Source organism: Heterodontus francisci, chromosome 20 (assembly GCF_036365525.1).
Source record: "Heterodontus francisci isolate sHetFra1 chromosome 20, sHetFra1.hap1, whole genome shotgun sequence".
Lineage (NCBI taxonomy): Eukaryota > Metazoa > Chordata > Chondrichthyes > Heterodontiformes > Heterodontidae > Heterodontus > Heterodontus francisci.
In genome coordinates this window covers 36187573-36204907 of record NC_090390.1, presented here as the reverse complement: position 1 = coordinate 36204907, position 17335 = coordinate 36187573, and the positions used below count along the sequence as shown (strand labels likewise).

Here is a 17335-nt window from a genome sequence, read left to right as displayed (position 1 = left end):
GATATAAGTGCTGAAGAATAGAATGCCTGGGCCATCCAGTGTCATACATTAACCATTTCTTAGTCAGAAGTAATGTGGTCAAATACAGAATGAAGCTTCTTCTCCTCTGACCTAAGTCTACTGTAGCTCCGGTCGCAGAGAATGGCCCCTAGTGCGCTTCCCACACCAACCCTCTCTGAGCTAGACTGCCAAATTGTGGGCATTTTGTGCTGTGAACTATGCCCAAGCTTATTGTATGAAGGTCTTTTTAAATCTGGCAGAGAGAAACAAGCTTCCCAGCAGCCTCTGCTGTGTTCAAACCCAGAGGGCAAAGGGCAGTATTGTGACATACCGTTCCTTTCTAGTCCCACTTTGGTTACATCTTGAAAGTTCAAAGATGTTCAGATAAACTGAGGAGAATTTGCAGGTGTCAGTTAAACAAAAGATGCACATCAGGATCTGATTTATAAATTGCCAAAAGTGAAAATGTTACAAGGCGATTGTGATATTGAATTCCCAAGATGTACAAAAATTGCATCTACTGGACCTACAACATTTTCGGAGGCTACTGGATAAATTTAAGAACCATATCTAAGAGAAAATGTTGTAGGTTTTTATTGTAAAACACTAGCAGATGCTAATCTGTGTTAGAAATAATCCATGGGAAAAAATCCAATGGAAGTTATCCAACAAGTCCAGAGGTTCGAACCACGGTGTGAATAACAGATTACAACCAGTGCAATTTTTCCAAATGCTTTTAAAAACTGGAACAATTATAGTAACACGGAGGAACCATTCACTGTGAACTTCTGAGCCATGTTTTGTTTCACATAAACTATCAGACAGTATACATTTGTACTGTATAAGCTCAGATCTGTGGCCATTTGGGAACAAATTAGCAATTATACCTGAAGCATCAAAGACAACCTAACCAGATTTGAACATAATGAATGATGTGCACCCTAAGGAGCATTTAAACAGGAAATAAACTAAACTGAACATTAGTTTACAGCGGTGAGCTGTATTCACTTGAAAATCAAAACTGGATTAAGGTCTCTTTTATTGTTAGTGACAGCCATTCTTCTTTAGGAAATTGAATTACTCTAATTGATCCTTGCAGATTGTAGGCATTGTGGGTGACTCGGAGGCAGACACTGACAACTACTTCCTTCTGGAAGAGAAAACTTCCCTTTCTAAAGAGAAGAATGAATGCAAGAAGCAGCCATTCCAGAGAGTCATTAGTCCAGAGGAGGAGATCCTGAAAATTCCACAGTGTTGGTTCCCAGAAGAAGGATTTGTTGGAAAAATTGTCTTCAAAACCAAAGAAGAGGTATGTCAATTTTTCTTACCATCACCATTTTATGAAATGTGTGATTAATTATTCTGAAGCACGGCTGACATTTTTTTGTCTACTCTGTAACACCGCAACCTGACCATGAAGGAATCTTTCTTTGGATTCACAAATGTCCACTCGAGGTTTTGCATATCCAGTCACATACAGTTAAACATCACTGCATGCGTACAGCACTATTCTCCCATTTAAAAACCTGGAGGGAAATATATTAGAAGCTAACCAGTCCATTTGGGTGTTATTTCAGGATGCAGAAAGGCTGAGTAGCCCCTTCCTAAACAAAAATACGCATTTCGTTCCCTGCCATGTAATCTCCTTCTGAGTGGAGCCCACTTGAACTGCACAATGATTTTAAATTCCTTTTTCCCCAGAGGTACACCTTTGAACTGAATATATAACAGTGACTACACTTCAAAAGTACCCCTTTAGCCTGAAAGCACTTTGGGATGGCTGAGGCCATGAAAAAAGCTCTAAGTTCAAGTCTTTTTCTTTCGTAATGTTGGTTGTCTATGTCAGGCAAGGAGCTTTAAATTGTGAGGTTCAACAGAATTGTTGAAACCAAATGAAAGGGATCAAATAAACATCCGATCCAAAGAAACGAACAATGATGCACTGCCAAGAAACCAGAAATGGCCCCCCAAAAAAATGATGACTTAACCTCATCAAAAGGTCAGTGTAGCCAGTTTTAAAATTACTTGCAGTTTCTGTAGGAACCTGCTTTGCTGCAACTTTTAGAGGCATGTAATGCTGGCCTGGTGGCAACCTGTTAGAATTGCTGCAATAATGAAGACAAGCCCTCATCACCCGGCCAAACAAACGCTATACTGGAGCCTGAGCCATTGGCATTGCAAGGCTCCTGTGACGCCAGTGAAGATCTGTCAGGAAATTGGGGACAAGTGCAAATCAGGTGCACTGACCCTGAAGCCAGTTTTTTGCTCTATCTGCTGGGTACCAGGGACGGAATTCCAGCCCCTTTGCCAGAACAGGAATCACATCAGGCAGTCATAGGAGAGGAGTTTAATTGGAGACATTTGCCGGGTTTTAACATGGAGGCGATGGCCCCGCCCACTGGCTAGAAGGTTGGGGCCGAGCCTGTCTCCTCTGTCCCTGGAAGCCACAACCGGGGGGCGGTGACTACTGCTGGGACTGCAGCAATCCCTGGAGCAGCAGCCATCTAGGAGGCCCGGAGTGCAGGTAAGTGGGGTTGGGAATCGCTGGGACTAGTCAAGCCCCAACGAGGAGGTGGGTCGATCAAGAGGGCAGGCAGGATCTGCTAGCGGGCGCAGCATTTGCCGCTTGGGGGAGGGGGACCTTCTGTGGAGCACAGGGTATCCAATCAGGAGGGACTCGCCCACTGAGCCTGCAGGAGGCTGCCAGATTTTACTGGGCGGCCTCCCCAGGTCGCGAAGTGCCCATGCACTGCCATTAAAATACCAGCAGTGGCAAGAAGAGGCCCTTAAGTGGCTATTAATCGCCACTTAAGGGCCTCAATTGAGCCAATGGCGGGCAGGTCGCCCACCACCTCCCCTGCCTATGGTAAAATACCAGTGGATGCGGGTAGGTGATGGGCACAGCACTCCCCGCTGTCCCACCCAATTTTATGCACCCCCGCCTCCCATCCCTTTGTGTCAGAATGAATGCACCTTATGGAAGGGTCAGGACACAACAATTTGAAACCCTACACTTAACAACATATGCAGTTAGCTTTTTTAAAACAATACCACTGCCCTGAGGGCAGTTTCTTTATTTTCTGAGTGCGTGATCTAGTCGTATGCATCCCTTATAACTAATTCAGAGTGGAATTGGTAGAGACCAGGGAACAAAAGAGAACTGGATAATTATCTGAAGGGAAAAAATTTGCAATGCTACAGTGAAAAGGCAGGGGAGTGGGACTAGGTGAGTTGCTCTCGTAGAGAGCCGGCACAGACACGATGTGTCGAATTGCCTTCTTTGCTCTAGCCATTCTATGTCTCTAACAGGCCTTTCAGATGCAGTTGATGCATGTGTGGGGTACAGCAAGAAAACAGAGACAATAACTCAGTGACAAAAGAGTTTGCACCCCCTCATATGCACGCGCATACACACACGCACACACACACAGTTATTTAGCTCAAAATGAGTTAAACCTGAATGCTAAAGCCACTTCAAGAAAAAAATAGAACTTGGATACACTGGAAACTTTCAGTGAGAGTTGCTATGGAAACTGGCCACTCCTTGGTTGAGAATGTGGATTGGTGACTTTTTATTTTGCATATTGAACTGAGAGGGGAAACATCAATCCTGAATGATAGTAGAATTTGTGGACTAACAATATGTACCAGAAAGTCTGCTGACTTTCAATATCTGTTGCAGGAGCTGAATCAAAGGAACACCATGAATGAAGAACGAGATGATGTGAGTTACAATAGCAGTCCAACAGAAGATGATAGTTTCTTGGTTCAGGTGCATGATGTCTCCCCGGAACAGCCTCGTACGGTCATCAGGGCTTCAAAGTTAAGCACAGCCCAAGACATTATTCTGCAGGTTAGTCAAAATATACAAAGAACAATGATGGGTTGGGGTGAGTTCTAGGTGTATGCAAGCAATCTCTAAAGTTAACCTCGAGATGAGTTTCCGTCCACACAGTCATGTCATCACTAAGACCACCTATCTCCACCTCTGTGACATCACCTGACTTTGCCCGTCTCAGCTCATCTGTTGCTGAAACCCTCATTATTCCTTTGTTACCTCTCGACTTGACTATTCCAACACACTGCTGACTGGTCACTCACATTCTACCTTCTGTAAACTTGAGGTCATCCAAATTTCTGCTGCCCATGTCTTAACTCGCACCAAGTCCCATTCACCCAGCACCTCTGTGCTCGCTGACCTACACTGGCTCCCGGTCAAGCAACATCTTGATTTTAAAATTCTCATTCTTGTTTTAAAATTTCTCCTTGGCCTCAGTCCTCCCTATCTCTGTAATCTCCTCCAGTACCGCAACCCTCCGTGATATCTGTGCTGCTCTAATTCTAGCCTCTTGAGCATCCCAGATTTCAGTCGCTCCACCATTGATGGCTGCACCTTCAGTTGCCTCGGCCCTAAGCTCTTGAGTTTCCTCCCTAAGTCTCTCTGCCTCTTTCCTCTTTTAAGATACTCCTTAAAATTTACCTCTATGACCAAGCTTTTGGTCATCTGATCGAATATCTCCTTATGTGGCTCGGTGTCATATTTTGTTTTATAATGCTCCTGTGAAGTGCCTTGGGACGTTTTATTATGTTAAAGGCGCTATATAAATATAAGTTGATGTTGTTATGCAACTGAGATCTAAATTTGTATCTTTGTAACATGCTTAGTATTTTATGGACTATAGATGTGTTTTCACACTTTTTGTGGGAGTTTTGTGCCCCTTTAGGTCATGGCTGTACAGGTGCTGTTTTTTCTCAATAATTTTACATTAATTTTAAAATAGTTTTACCAGTGTGGTCTTAACCCATTGGGTCTTATTTCCTTCCAGCTGCCTCCAGTTACTCTACCGGGGTTACAACAGACCCCAGGTGGGTGGGAACACAGCCTCAGTTTCGTCAACCCATGCACTTTGAAATCTGAGCTTTTAATAGAAATATCATGTTCAATTTATACTGGGTGAGCTCCTGTGGCATTCCACAGGGCGAGTCATGACCCGAGTGTAGTCTTTGGTAACATGCAGTCAGCGGGTGAAGGATAACTAAACCTAGGCCTTAAAGATTTGTATTAAGATGTATTATAGAAAATATATGCTTCATTTTACCACATTTTAAAGTCAAGCACTGTGTCCTTATTTTATACAATACTTTTATATTATTTATGGTTAAGTACCAAAAGTTATGGCTATTTTGGAAACACAAATAAAATTAGTTGGAGCAGTACAGGCCGAAGAAACTTATGTGCAAAACTTATGTGCTCAGCGCCAGTATTGGCGAGAGGGTGTAATTATCGTGTGATTAGTTATGGGAGACGGTAGTGTAGAGGTAATCTAGTAATTTAGAGCTCCAGACTAATGCTCCGGAGACAATGAGTTCAAGTCCCACGACAGCTGGGGGAATTTAAAATCAATTAATTAAATTCTGGAATAAAATGCTAGTCTCATTAATAATGATCATGAAACTACCAGATTGTTGTAAAAATCCATCTGTTGTCCTTACCAGTCAGGCCTACATGAGACTCCAGACATAAAGGAATGTGGTTGAATCTCAACTGCCCTCTGAAATAGCCTAGCAAGCCACTCAGTTGTATCAAACTGCTACAGAAAAGTTAAATAAGAATAAAACCAGACAGACCACCCAGCATCAACCTCGGCACCGGAAACGACAAAGGTATACCCTGCTTAGCTGATCCTGCAAAATACTCCTCACTAACCTCTGGGGACTTGTGTCAAAATAGGGAGCGCTGCCCCACAGACATAGTCACTCTCACCAAATCATATATTACAGTCAATGTCCCAGACTCCTCCAAAACCATTCCTTGGTATGTCCTGCCCCACTGGCAGAGGTGGCAGCACAGTGGTATAGTCAGGAGATGTGGCCTCAATGTCCTCAACATTGACTTCGGAACCCACAAAGTCTCATGGCACCAGGTCAAACATGGACAAGGAAACCTCCTGCAGATTACCACGTATTGTCCTCCCTCAGTTGATGAATCAGTATTCCTCCGTCAAACATCACTTAGAAAAAGTACTGAGGGTAGCAAGGGCACAGAATGTACTCTGGGTGGGGGACTTCAATGTCCATCACCAAGAGCGCCTTGATAGCACCACTACTCACTGAGCTGGCCAAGTCCCGAAGGACATATCTGCCAGACAGGGTCTGCGGCAGGTGGTGAGAGAACCAATAAGAGGGAAAAAAACTGCTTGGCCTCGTCTTCACAAATCTACCTGTAGCAGATGCATCTGTCCATGTCAGTATTGGTAGGAGTGACCACTGAATAGTCCTATGAAGTTCTGTCTTCATACTAGGGATACCCTCCGTTGTGTTGTGTGGCACTAACATTGTGCTAAATGGGATAGACTCAGACCAGATCTAACAGCTCAAAACTGGGCATCCAGGAGGAGCTGTGGGCCACCAGTAGGAGCAGAATTGTATTCAACCACACTCTGTAACCTCATGGCCCGGCATATCCCTCACTCTACCATTACCTTCAAGCCAGAGGACCAGCCCTGGTTCAGTGAGGAGTGTAGAAAAGCATGCCAAGAGCAGCACCAGGCATACCTAAATATGAAGTGACAATCTGATGAAACTACAGCACAGGACTACATCCATGCTAAACAGCAGAAGCAGCATGCGAGACAGAACTAAGCTATCCCACAACTAATGGATCAGATCAAAGCTCTGTGGGCCTGCCACCTCCAGTCCTGAATAGTGGTGGACAATTAAACAACTAACAGGAGGAAGAGGCTCCAAAAAACTTCAGTGCAAGTCAGGGCTGAAGCATTTGCAACCATCTTCAGCCAGAAGTGCCGAGTGGATGATCCATCTTGGGCTTCTCCTCATGTCCCCACTATCATAGATGCCAGTCTTCAGACCATTCGATTTGCTCAATGTGATATCAAGAAACGGATAAGAGCACTGCATACAGCAAAGGCTTTGGGCACAGCCAACATCCTGGCTGTAGTACTGAAGATCTGTGCTCCAGAACTAGCCATGCCCTTAGCCAGGTTGATCCAGTGCAGCAACAACACTGGTATCTACCTGACAATGTGGAAAATTGCCCAGTTATTTCATGTCCACAAAAAGCAGGACAAATCTAATCTGACCAATTACGACCCCATCAATCTGCTCTCAAATCATCAGCAAAGTGATGGAAAGTGTCATCGACAGTGCTATCAAGTGGCACTCACTCAGCAACAATCTGCTCACCGATGCTCAGTTTGGGTTCTGCCATGACCACTCGGCTCCAGACCTCATTACAGCCTTGGGCCAAGCATGGACAAAAGAGCTGAATTCCAGAGGTGAGGTGAGAGTGATTGCCCTTGACATCAAAGCAGCATTTAACTGAATGTGGCATCAAGGAACCCTAGCAAAATTTAAGTCAATGGGAATCATGGGGAAATCTTTCCGCTGGTTGGAGTCATACCTAATACAAAAGAAGATGGTTGTGGTTATTGGAGGCCAATTATCTCAGCCCAAGGACATCACTGCAGGAGTTCCTCAGGGTAATGTCCTAGGCCCAACCATCTTTAGCAATGACCTTCCCTCCAACATAAGGTCTGAAGTGGTGATGTTCGCTGATGATTGCACATTGTTCAGTACAATTCACAACTCCCCAGATACTGAAACAGTCTGTGCCCGCCTGTAGTTACACCTGGACAACATTCAGGCTTGGGCTGATAAGTGGCAGATAACATTTGCACCACACAAGTGCCAGGCAATGACCTAACAAGAGAGAATCTAACCATCTTCCCTTGTCATTCAAAAGCATTACCATCACTGATTCTCTTACCAGCAACATCCTGGGGGTTACCATTGACTAGAAACTGAACTGGACCAGCCATATAAATATTGTTGCTACAAGTGCAGGTCAGAGGCTAGGAATACTGTGGCGAGTAACTCACCTCCTGACTCCCCAAAGCCTGTCCACCATCTACGAGACACAAGTCAGGAGTCTGATGGAATGCTCTGCACTTGCCTGGATGGGTGCAGCTCCAACAACACTCAAGAAGCTCAACACCATCCAAGGCAAAGCAGTCTGCTTGATTGGCACCCCCTCCGCCACCTTTAACATTCACTCCCTCCACCACCGACGCACAGTGACAGCAGTGTGTACCATCTACAAGATGCACTGCAGCAACTCACCAAGGCTCCTTCGACAGCACCTTCCAAACCCATGACCTCTACCACCTAGAAGGATGAGGGCTGCTGATGCATGGGAACACCACCACCTGCAAGTTCCCCTCCAAGCCACACACCATCCTGACTTGGAACTAAATCGACGTTCCTTCACTGTCGCTAGGTCAAAATCCTGGAACTCCCTTCCTAACAGCACTGTGGGTCTACCTACCCCAAATGGACTGCAGCGGTTCAAGGCAGTAGCTCACCACCACCTTCTCAAGGGCAATAAATGTTAGCCTTGCCAATGAGCCCCACATCCCATGAAAGAATAGAAAATACTAGTTACATAGGCAGTTCCAATGCAACTGTGGAATTGTAATGGAAAAAGTTCACATAAGTGTGTAAAGTAAATGTGACAACAGGCAGGTAGGGTTTTGTAGACACTAAGGAGTGGATTTTAATCGGCCAGCAGGAGTGGGAGTGGAGGCATGGGAGGCCAGAAGATTGGGAGCGGGGGCACTTGCCCAGAAACCAGATGTCATGATGTGCTTCCGGATTTTGCCAGCAGCGGGAAAGCTCCAAGGTGGTGTTGCTGCTACAACACAGCGGGACTGCAATTATAATTGCTGAAAAGCATATATCTGCATGGTCTGACTTGGATTTAACAGTGGATGGTGGGGGTTCCTATTTAGTAAGAAGTGAACGGCAATCATGTGCCTTCTGATCCCCGGCTGTTTAAAGGTGGCCACACCCAGATGAAGCCTCAGTGTTGCCACGGGAAGGCAGCCATTGGGAGTATTGCATGACTCCAGCACGGGGAACAGCGGTGTGCGATAGTCATTGCCCGACAACGGGGCAGAACTTGAGGCAAGAGTGGGTGCAGAGGGGCATTAGCCCTCGAGGCAAGGGTGAGCAGAGAGGGACATTATCCCTCACGGAAAGAATGGGTGCAAAGGGGGTGCAGCCCTCATGACAAGGGTGGGTGCCAGTGGGCATTAGCCCGTGATCAGAGGGGAGTGGCAAGGGTAAGTCTCCAAAGGCAAGCTGATCTCTTCAGGGACAGCACACAGTAAAGGGAGTGACCAGGTGGCATGGAGCTCATACTCCCAGTCTTTGTGGATCCCCAAGCAGCGCGGCAGAGGGAGGCAGAGCCAGGCAGCGGCTGGGCAAGCCAGTGAATGTCGACTTGGGGAATTACAGCTGCCGGCAGCACCAGTAAGGGCTTATCCATGGTAGACAGTGTACCGAACCCACCTCAGTTACCTCCAGATGTCTGAGCAGCAGTGTCAGTGAAGTCTGTGGCTCTTCAGGAAGGCCGTCATCGACATATGCATCATGCTGCAAGATGAGCTGCTAACCCATGGGCTTTGGTGGACATCCTACACCCATGGGCATGAAGATCACCGTGGCGTCCAACGTTTACTCCTGCAGATCTTTCCAGGGATCCACTGGGACTATGTTGGCTGTCCCTGGCAGCAGCCCACCACTGCATCAAGGAGGTAACCAATGCCCTGTTCAAGAGGGCCGGCGACTAAATGCAGTACCAGACTGACTCTGACAGTCAGGCAGTGACAGCCATCAGATTCGGAGCCATCGCTGGGTTTCCCCAGGTGCAAGGTGTCATCGGTTACATGCATGTGGGCATCAAGGCTCCCATGGAGCAGTCAGTGGTCTTCATCAACAGGAAAGGCTTCCATTCCATCAACGTACAACTGGTCTGCGACCACTGAAAGTGTTTCCTGTAGGTGTGTGCCCACTTCCTGGAAAACAGCCATGATGCCTACATACTTTGGCAGTCTCAGGTGCCACAGCTTTTCAGGTCACCAGCTCGCCTTCAGGAATGGATTCTCAGGGACAAGGCCTACCTATTGAAGACATGGTTCCTGCCACCATGCTGCCCATTCCAAGTGAACTCAATAAATACTAACCTTACTGCATTCCACGTGTTGCCTGTTTCCTATCGCTCTCCCATGCCTTATGCCCAGACTCACCAGGCGCATACACAAAGCTGAGAAGGTGTTCATACGCGGCCTGCCCCTGCACTGGCAGCTCATTGAGGGAGCAAGTGTGAAGGTGGCATCTGATAGGGCAGCAGGGAAAGCATGAGAGATTCTCAGCAATGAAAATGACCTTCATTTATTGAAACGTTTACAATACCCAATAACAAGACCAAGTTGCACACGTCCGTGAAACCCTAAGTGTGTCTAGTTGCTCTTCTTCATGCATTTCCATGTGCTTCTATGAAGTGCTTCCCCTGCACTGGCAGCTGAGGTGAAGGCAGGCTGCTGGACATACTGCCCTGTGGCCTGGATTGACTTTGGCGGCGTCCTCTGGCAACCTGAGGCCTGGAGGTCCCCGGCTGGCTAAGGGGTTCTTGCACAGGTGCAGGAACCTCCTCAGTCATCGCTGCTACTGGAGCTGAGCTCACTGGTGAAGGGGCTGAGGACCCACTGTCCACACTCAGAGTGCCCCGAGGGGAGCCCCCAGATGTGGAGGTCAGCCTCTCCTCCTTCCTTTCAATGCTCACTTGAACCTCCCTGCTGACCATAGATGGAGGAGGACCTGGAGAAGGCACCAGCTGTCTCAGCCTCTCTCGCCTTGCCATTGCTGTGTTGAACTCATGGCCAAGGCCAGTGTATGCAGGTCTGTGCGCATCTCTGGGATCTGACTCTCCAGGAGGGTTGCCAACTTCTCGATGGAGGAAGCCATGGCTTGCATGCCTGAGAGACAGCAGCATTCATAGCAATGGATGTATTCCTCCATTGCCCGCGGATGCCTGTGCATTGCCTCTGGTAGCTCCGTCAGATGTTCCCTTATCTCTCTGCAACTCCAGCATGTTCAGTGCTGTCGACACCAGAGGCTCGTCATCAGTCGGGGGCTCAGCATGGGCCAGGCCTCCCACAGTCCTCCAATTGTCAGTGGCCTCACCAGTCATGGCCTCGATCAGCTGCTCGAATATGTGTGTGGTGCTCTCACTCTCTTGTGACCGTGCATCTAAACCCGAGCGAATACCCACCGACGTGAGAGTATCTGCGCTGGTGGAGGGTGCAGGGGAATGGTGTGACAGTGCACCCTCTGAGGATTCTTCCTCCTCATCCTCAGAGGACAATGAGATTCCAGGGGTGGCAGCAGCTGATCTTCCCTCCCGAGATGCCAAGGCCTGCATGAGAAAACACAAACATTTAGAGGTTCTGCTGCATGGATCTGCCCATGCAGTTATGGAAAAGGACAAAACGGGACCAGAAATAAGAGTACTGAATTGGGGGAAGGCAGATTTCAGTATGATAAAACAGGATCTGGCCAAAGTGAACTGGGAGCAGCTTCTTATAGGAAAGTCGACAGCAGGTCAGTGGGAGTCATTCAGAAAGAAAATTGTGAGGGTTCAGGTGCAGCATGTTCCTGTAAAGGTGAAGAGTAGGATCAACAGGTCAAGGGAATCCTGGATGTCAAGGGATATAGAGTATTAGATAAGGAAACAAAAAGGAGGCGTAAGGAAGCTTCAGAGTGCTGAAAACAGTGGAGGCCCTAGAGGAGTATAGAAAGTGTAGTGGAGTACTTAAAAAAAGTAATTAGGAGAGCAAAGAGGGGGCATGAAAAATCACTGGGAGACAAGATAAAGGAAAATCCCAAGGCGTTTTATAAGTATGTTAGGGGCAAGAGGATAACCAGGGAAAAAGTGGGGTCCATTAGGGATCAAAGTGGCAATCTGTGTGTGGAGCTGGAGGACATAGGTGAGGTTTTGAACGATTACTTTTCATCTGTGTTCACTATGGAGAGGGACAATGTAGGTGCAGTGATCAGGAAGGGGGTGTGATAGACTTGATCAAATTAGCATTGCAAAGGAGGAAGTATTGGCTGTATGAGCGGGCTTAAAGGTGGATAAATCCCCAGGCCCAGATGAGATGTATCCCAGGCTGTTATGTGGGGCAAGGAAGGAGATAGCGGGGGCTCTGACACAAATTTTCAGATCCTCTCTGGCCACAGGAGGACAGCGAATGTGGTACCATTATTCAAGAAGGGTAGCAGGGATAAACCAGGTAATTACAGGCTGGTGAGTCTAACATCAGTGATAGGGAAATTATTGGAAAAATTTCTGAGAGACAGGATTAATCTCCACTTGGAGAGGCAGGGATTAATCAGGGATAGTCAGCATGACTTTGTCAGCGGGAGATCGCGTCTAACAAATTTGATTGAATTTTTCGAGGAGGTGACTAGAGGTGTAGATGAGGGTAAAGCAGTTGATGTAGTCTACATGGACTTCAGTAAGGCTTTTGATAAGGTACCACATTGGAGATTGGTTAAGAAAGAAAAAGCCCATGATATGCAGGGTAATTTGGCAAATTGGATTCAAAGTTGGCTTAGTGGCAGGAGGCAGAGGGTGATGGTCGAGGGTTGTTTTTGAGAATGGAGACCTATGACCAGTGGTGTACCGCAGGGATCGGTGCTGGGACCCTTACTGTTTGTAGTGTACATTAATGATTTAAGCGTGAATATAGGAGGTATGATCAGTAAGTTCGCAGATGACACGAAAATTGGTGGTGTTGTAAATAGTGAGGAGGAAAGCCTTAGACTACAGGACAATATAGATGGGCTGGTAAGATGGACGGAGTAGTGGCAAATGGAGTTTAATCCTGAGAAGTGTGAGGTGATGCACTTTGGGAGGTCTAACAAGACAATGGAATATATAATGGATGGTAGGACCCTAGGGAGTACAGATGGTCAGAGGGACTTTGGGGTGCTTGTCCATAGATTACTGAAGGCAGCAGCACAGGTAGATAAGGTGGTTAGGAAGGCATATGGAATACTTGCCTTTATTAGCGGAGGCATAGAATATAAGAGCAGGGAGGTTATGATGGAGCTGTATAAAACGCTGGTTAGGCCACAGCTAGAGTATTGTGTACAGTTCTGGTCACCACACTATAGGAAGGATGTGATTGCAATGGAGAGGTTGCAGAGGAGACTCACCAGGATGTTGCCTGGGCTGGAGCATTTCAGTTATGAAGACAGACTGGATAGGCTGGGGTTGTTTTCCTTAGAGCAGAGAAGGCTGAGGGGGGACCTGATTGAGGTATACAAAATTATGAGAGGCATTGATCGGATAGACAAGAAGAACCTTTTTCCCTTAGCGGAGAGGTCAATAACTAGGGGGCATAGATTTAAGGGAAGCAGCAGAAGGTTTAGAGGGGAGTTGAGGAGAAATTGTTTCACCCAGAGGGTTGTTGGAATCTGGAACACACTGTCTGAAGAGGTGGTAGAGGCAGGAACACTCATGACATTCAAGAAGTATTTAGATGAGCACTTGAAACGCCATAACATACAAGGCTACGGGCCAAGTGCAGGGAAATGGGATTAGTTAGGACGGATACTTGATGATCGGCGCAGGCGCGTTGGGCCGAAGAGCCTGTTTCTGTGCTGTAAAACTCTATGACTCTATGCCAACCATGCGTGATGTGTTTCTCCAGAAGGTCGTGGTCAGCACATGAACACAGTGCCTCCTCACTCTCTTGGGTGGACATTCCTGTCTCTCCGTCTACTGTGGATCAGCTGCCCTGGGAACCCGCTAGTTTCAGGGCCTCCTCTTCTGCCGGGGTCAGTTCTCAGATGTCCGGGAACCCATCTCCAGTCTTCGCCCTTTCTCTAGTGTTGATGGCCTTGTGAGCAGAAAGAGGGACACTGTTCGTCTTCCCATGGAGACCAGCAGGACACTTGTTCTGGTGGCTGCCCTTTGGCCCCTGATGGGGGCTCATGAATGCCTCCTCCTCACATCTACTCTCGAGGGCTGTGCATGGCGGGGGGGGGAAAGCAAGGATAGAAAGCTGGCTGTCTTGGAGATGCAGCCATGCATCTGACATGATCTGTTGTTGCCTCAGCCACTTGCTAACCCCTTTGCAGCCACTCCCTAACCATGTCACACTCTCTCCTGCGTGATCACATGCAAGCCCCAAAAATGGTATGGGTATGGAGGACCCACCTTGGCAGAGCGAAGGATGTCATTGAGCCTTTTACAGTAATGGACCTAGTTTCAGATGGTGAACACATGACTGCTGACCTCTTCCACGAAATCCGCACAGGCTTGTTCGGTCAGGCGGGAGGGTCTCTTCCTGCTGTCCACTGGGAAGAGGAGCTCCTGCTTTTCACTTACACCCTGGATGAGAATCCACATGGAGCCATCGCTGAACTTTGGGCCACCCTTTGTCCTCTGCCTGACATGGTCCCACTGGGCTTCCGGAGAGTTCCTGGTCTTTTGAGGCCTTGGTCAGCAGCATTGGGACTCCGGGTGGGGGATAGAGGAGGGGGTGGGGCGGGTCAGCAGCACAGCAGCAGTAAAGGCAAAGCAGCAATTTAAGCAGGGCTGTCAGCACTTTAAATATAGTGACAGCACCTGCATTCGTCTCCGTTGATGGTGCCATTGGCATCTCGCTGCCCTTCCCCATCCTCCAATGGGAAAGGCCCTGTGCCTCCTGTATTCAAATGGCCTGGCTACTGAGTGATTGCAGTCAGCTGGCCGCACATGTGATGAGCGGCGGCACCACTCTCATCTGGCCCTGCCGCTGGAACCCACGATGGGCTGATAAAATTCAGCCCGAAGTGTGCACATTCATAAAGGGTAGATTTTTTAACTGACCTGACTCACTTTCACTCTACAGCGTGTCACTGATCGGTTCCCCCTCTGATTGACAGCTGGGTCTCCAGTCGGGCAAGGAGCCGCTTAGTGACAGCCGTAGTGGATGGCGTAATGTTGATCTGATGGGAAAATCGATTGGTTGGGTTGTATATCCCTGGGGAGAGGTTAGGGCCTAGTTGTGGTGGATCAGAGGCCTCAAAGTGGGGGAGGGGACAGATTTGGATTGGAGATCTGGTAGTAGTGGTGGGAACACTGCCTGGTGGTGGTGGTGATGGTGGTAGAGAGGTCATTGGGGTGGGGAGAGAAGGGGTGATTGCAGAGGCTCCAAAGGTAGGATGGGTCCAGGAGGTAGCTGTGAAGGCACTCACCTCCTGAATCCACCAAGACCTCGCCTCAATGAAGCTGCTCGGGCAATAATAGTTAAATTTAAAGTTCCAACTTGCCTCCTTAGATCATCAGGTTGGTCACCTGCCCAACTTCCAGCCTCAGTTAAAGCTGGAAAAGGGCAGTTTGGAGAAGGGTTTGGGGCAGGAAAGATTTTTGAGACTACCCAACCTCAACTCGCCTGTTTTTATAGGTTAAAATTCAGCCCAAGAGTTCTAATAATAGGAATTTTTCACTGGTGGATTATCAATAGAATCCAATGTTAGACATGTTGAATGATGGTAAATTAATGTACAACACAGCTTTAACAAGCACACATAATTGTGGTACTGTTCAAAAATAAAGTGCTGGGAATATCAATTACAGTGTGTCAAACGTACATTCCTATAATTCATCTTCAGTATATCATCTTTGAAGTAGCTTTAGCACTATCTTGTCAGATATACTAGCAATGTGAGCATAGGTGGCTAGGGGACTATAGATTACTATGCTTACACTAGATACAGTATAGAATGGAGACTGGATGTCTGTAGTTGAATCTGTTTAGGCTTAAGTATGCCAACGTGGAATATTTATTTGATGTTAATTGCACTGTGAATTACAAAGAATTTGTGTTGATTTATTCTGCAGGCATTAAGTAAAGCCAAGTATTCCTACAGCATCCTGAGCAATCCAAATCCCAGTGACTATGTCCTTGTGGAGGAAGTTACCAAAGAGCCATTAAACAAGAAATCATCAATGGCGAAACCTGCTCTTCGAATCCTTTCTGAGCATGAGAGTGTGTTTGTAGCTCAGAGCAGGTGGAAAGGAGCAGGAAAATTCATCCTCAAGCTGAAAGAGCAAGTGCAGGTGAGCAGCAATCAATACCTGATACCTAAAAGGGTTATTACTTTATAACCAAAGAGGTACTTTTAAAATGCAGTCACTGCTGTAGTGTAGGAAATGCAGTAACCAATATGCAGACAGCAAGCTCTCACAAATAGCAGTGAAATAGATGACCAAATCATCTGTTTTGGTGTTGGTTGAGGGATAAAGGATGGCAAGAGAATTCCTCTGCTCTTCCTTTAAGTAGTGTTGTGGGATTGTTTCTGTCCAACCTAGAAGGCAGACAGTTTAACATCTCATCCAAAAGACGGCACCTCTGACAGTGCTGTTCAGATTTGTACTGACGTGCCAACCTGGATTATGAGTTCAAGAGCTTGATTTTCAATTCGGGGACGATAGTTTTCAGGTCCCGATTCTGTGCCACATCTGCATTGCTCTTGTGACCCTATTTTTAAATGTAAATCCCCTAATTGGGCTGGAGGGAAGCTTGGCACCCAGTTAGTGGTGCTGAGCGTTACCAGGAGGTAGGAGCTGCCTGCACAGCACGCATGGCAAAGGCAGATGTCAGCCATGATGAGGCCTGCCGCTGCCTTGCAGAAGAGCGCAGCCTCACCACGCAGGAAAGTGGCCATATGTCCAAATGAGAGGATCCGGTGTAAGGTCACCCAGGTCCCGAATGTTTAACCGTATAAAAAGAACTTTAACTTCTCCCTGCATTGAACCCCACAGCTGTGCACTAATATGCACCAGACTGTTCGGCTTCACTGATTTCCCAATTGAAAATTGCAGTCTTGGCCTTCCCGGCTTGTTAAAAGGCTCCTCAAGGAGCTTAACAGGCGTTAAATGGAGGTAAGCGGGTTCCCGACTCCCTCCCCCCTGCCCTCACTTTGAAAATTGGAGCGTGTCCTGGAGGCATTGGGATCCAGAGGCACCTTCCGGGAATACGATCTTCAGTCTACGCCCGCACCCGTGCTCGCCCCCAAAGCGTTTTGAAAATCTGGCCCCAAGTCTTTGGAATAGGATTTGAATCTACAACCTTCCGACGCAAAGATGAGTGCGACCACTGAGCCATGGCTGACACCTTATATGCATACATGCATTCCAAAGCATTGAAAGACCTTGACTCGAGCTAGCTATCATTTTGTACTATACATACAAGTTTATTTAAAATAACATTCTCCAGATGTTTCAATGTATAATTTACATTATTAATTTCTTCCCTGCACTTGTTATCAAATTATCACTGTTCCTTCTTTGTTGACATCCTGGGATCTCTAACTAACATTATTGTGGGGCATGATCAGTACAAAGACAGTCGCAGCTCAAGAACAAGATTCAAAGCTCTCTTCTCAGGGCAACTCGAGATGGACAATAAATGTAGCCTTG

At 47.1% G+C, this 17335-nt stretch overlaps 1 protein-coding gene across 3 annotated transcripts in view; it reads left to right on the top strand.

Moving 5' to 3' along the window:
* The window catches only part of LOC137380572 (1-phosphatidylinositol 4,5-bisphosphate phosphodiesterase epsilon-1-like), a 462747-nt gene that overhangs the window by 429891 nt on the left and 15521 nt on the right, over positions 1–17335 (top strand). For all 3 annotated transcript variants that reach the window (XM_068052603.1, XM_068052604.1, XM_068052605.1), the window contains exons 29-31: positions 1100–1309; positions 3683–3853; positions 15755–15973. In XM_068052603.1, the coding sequence (XP_067908704.1) occupies positions 1100–1309; positions 3683–3853; positions 15755–15973 (600 nt within the window). The remainder of the gene's footprint in view (positions 1–1099; positions 1310–3682; positions 3854–15754; positions 15974–17335) is intronic.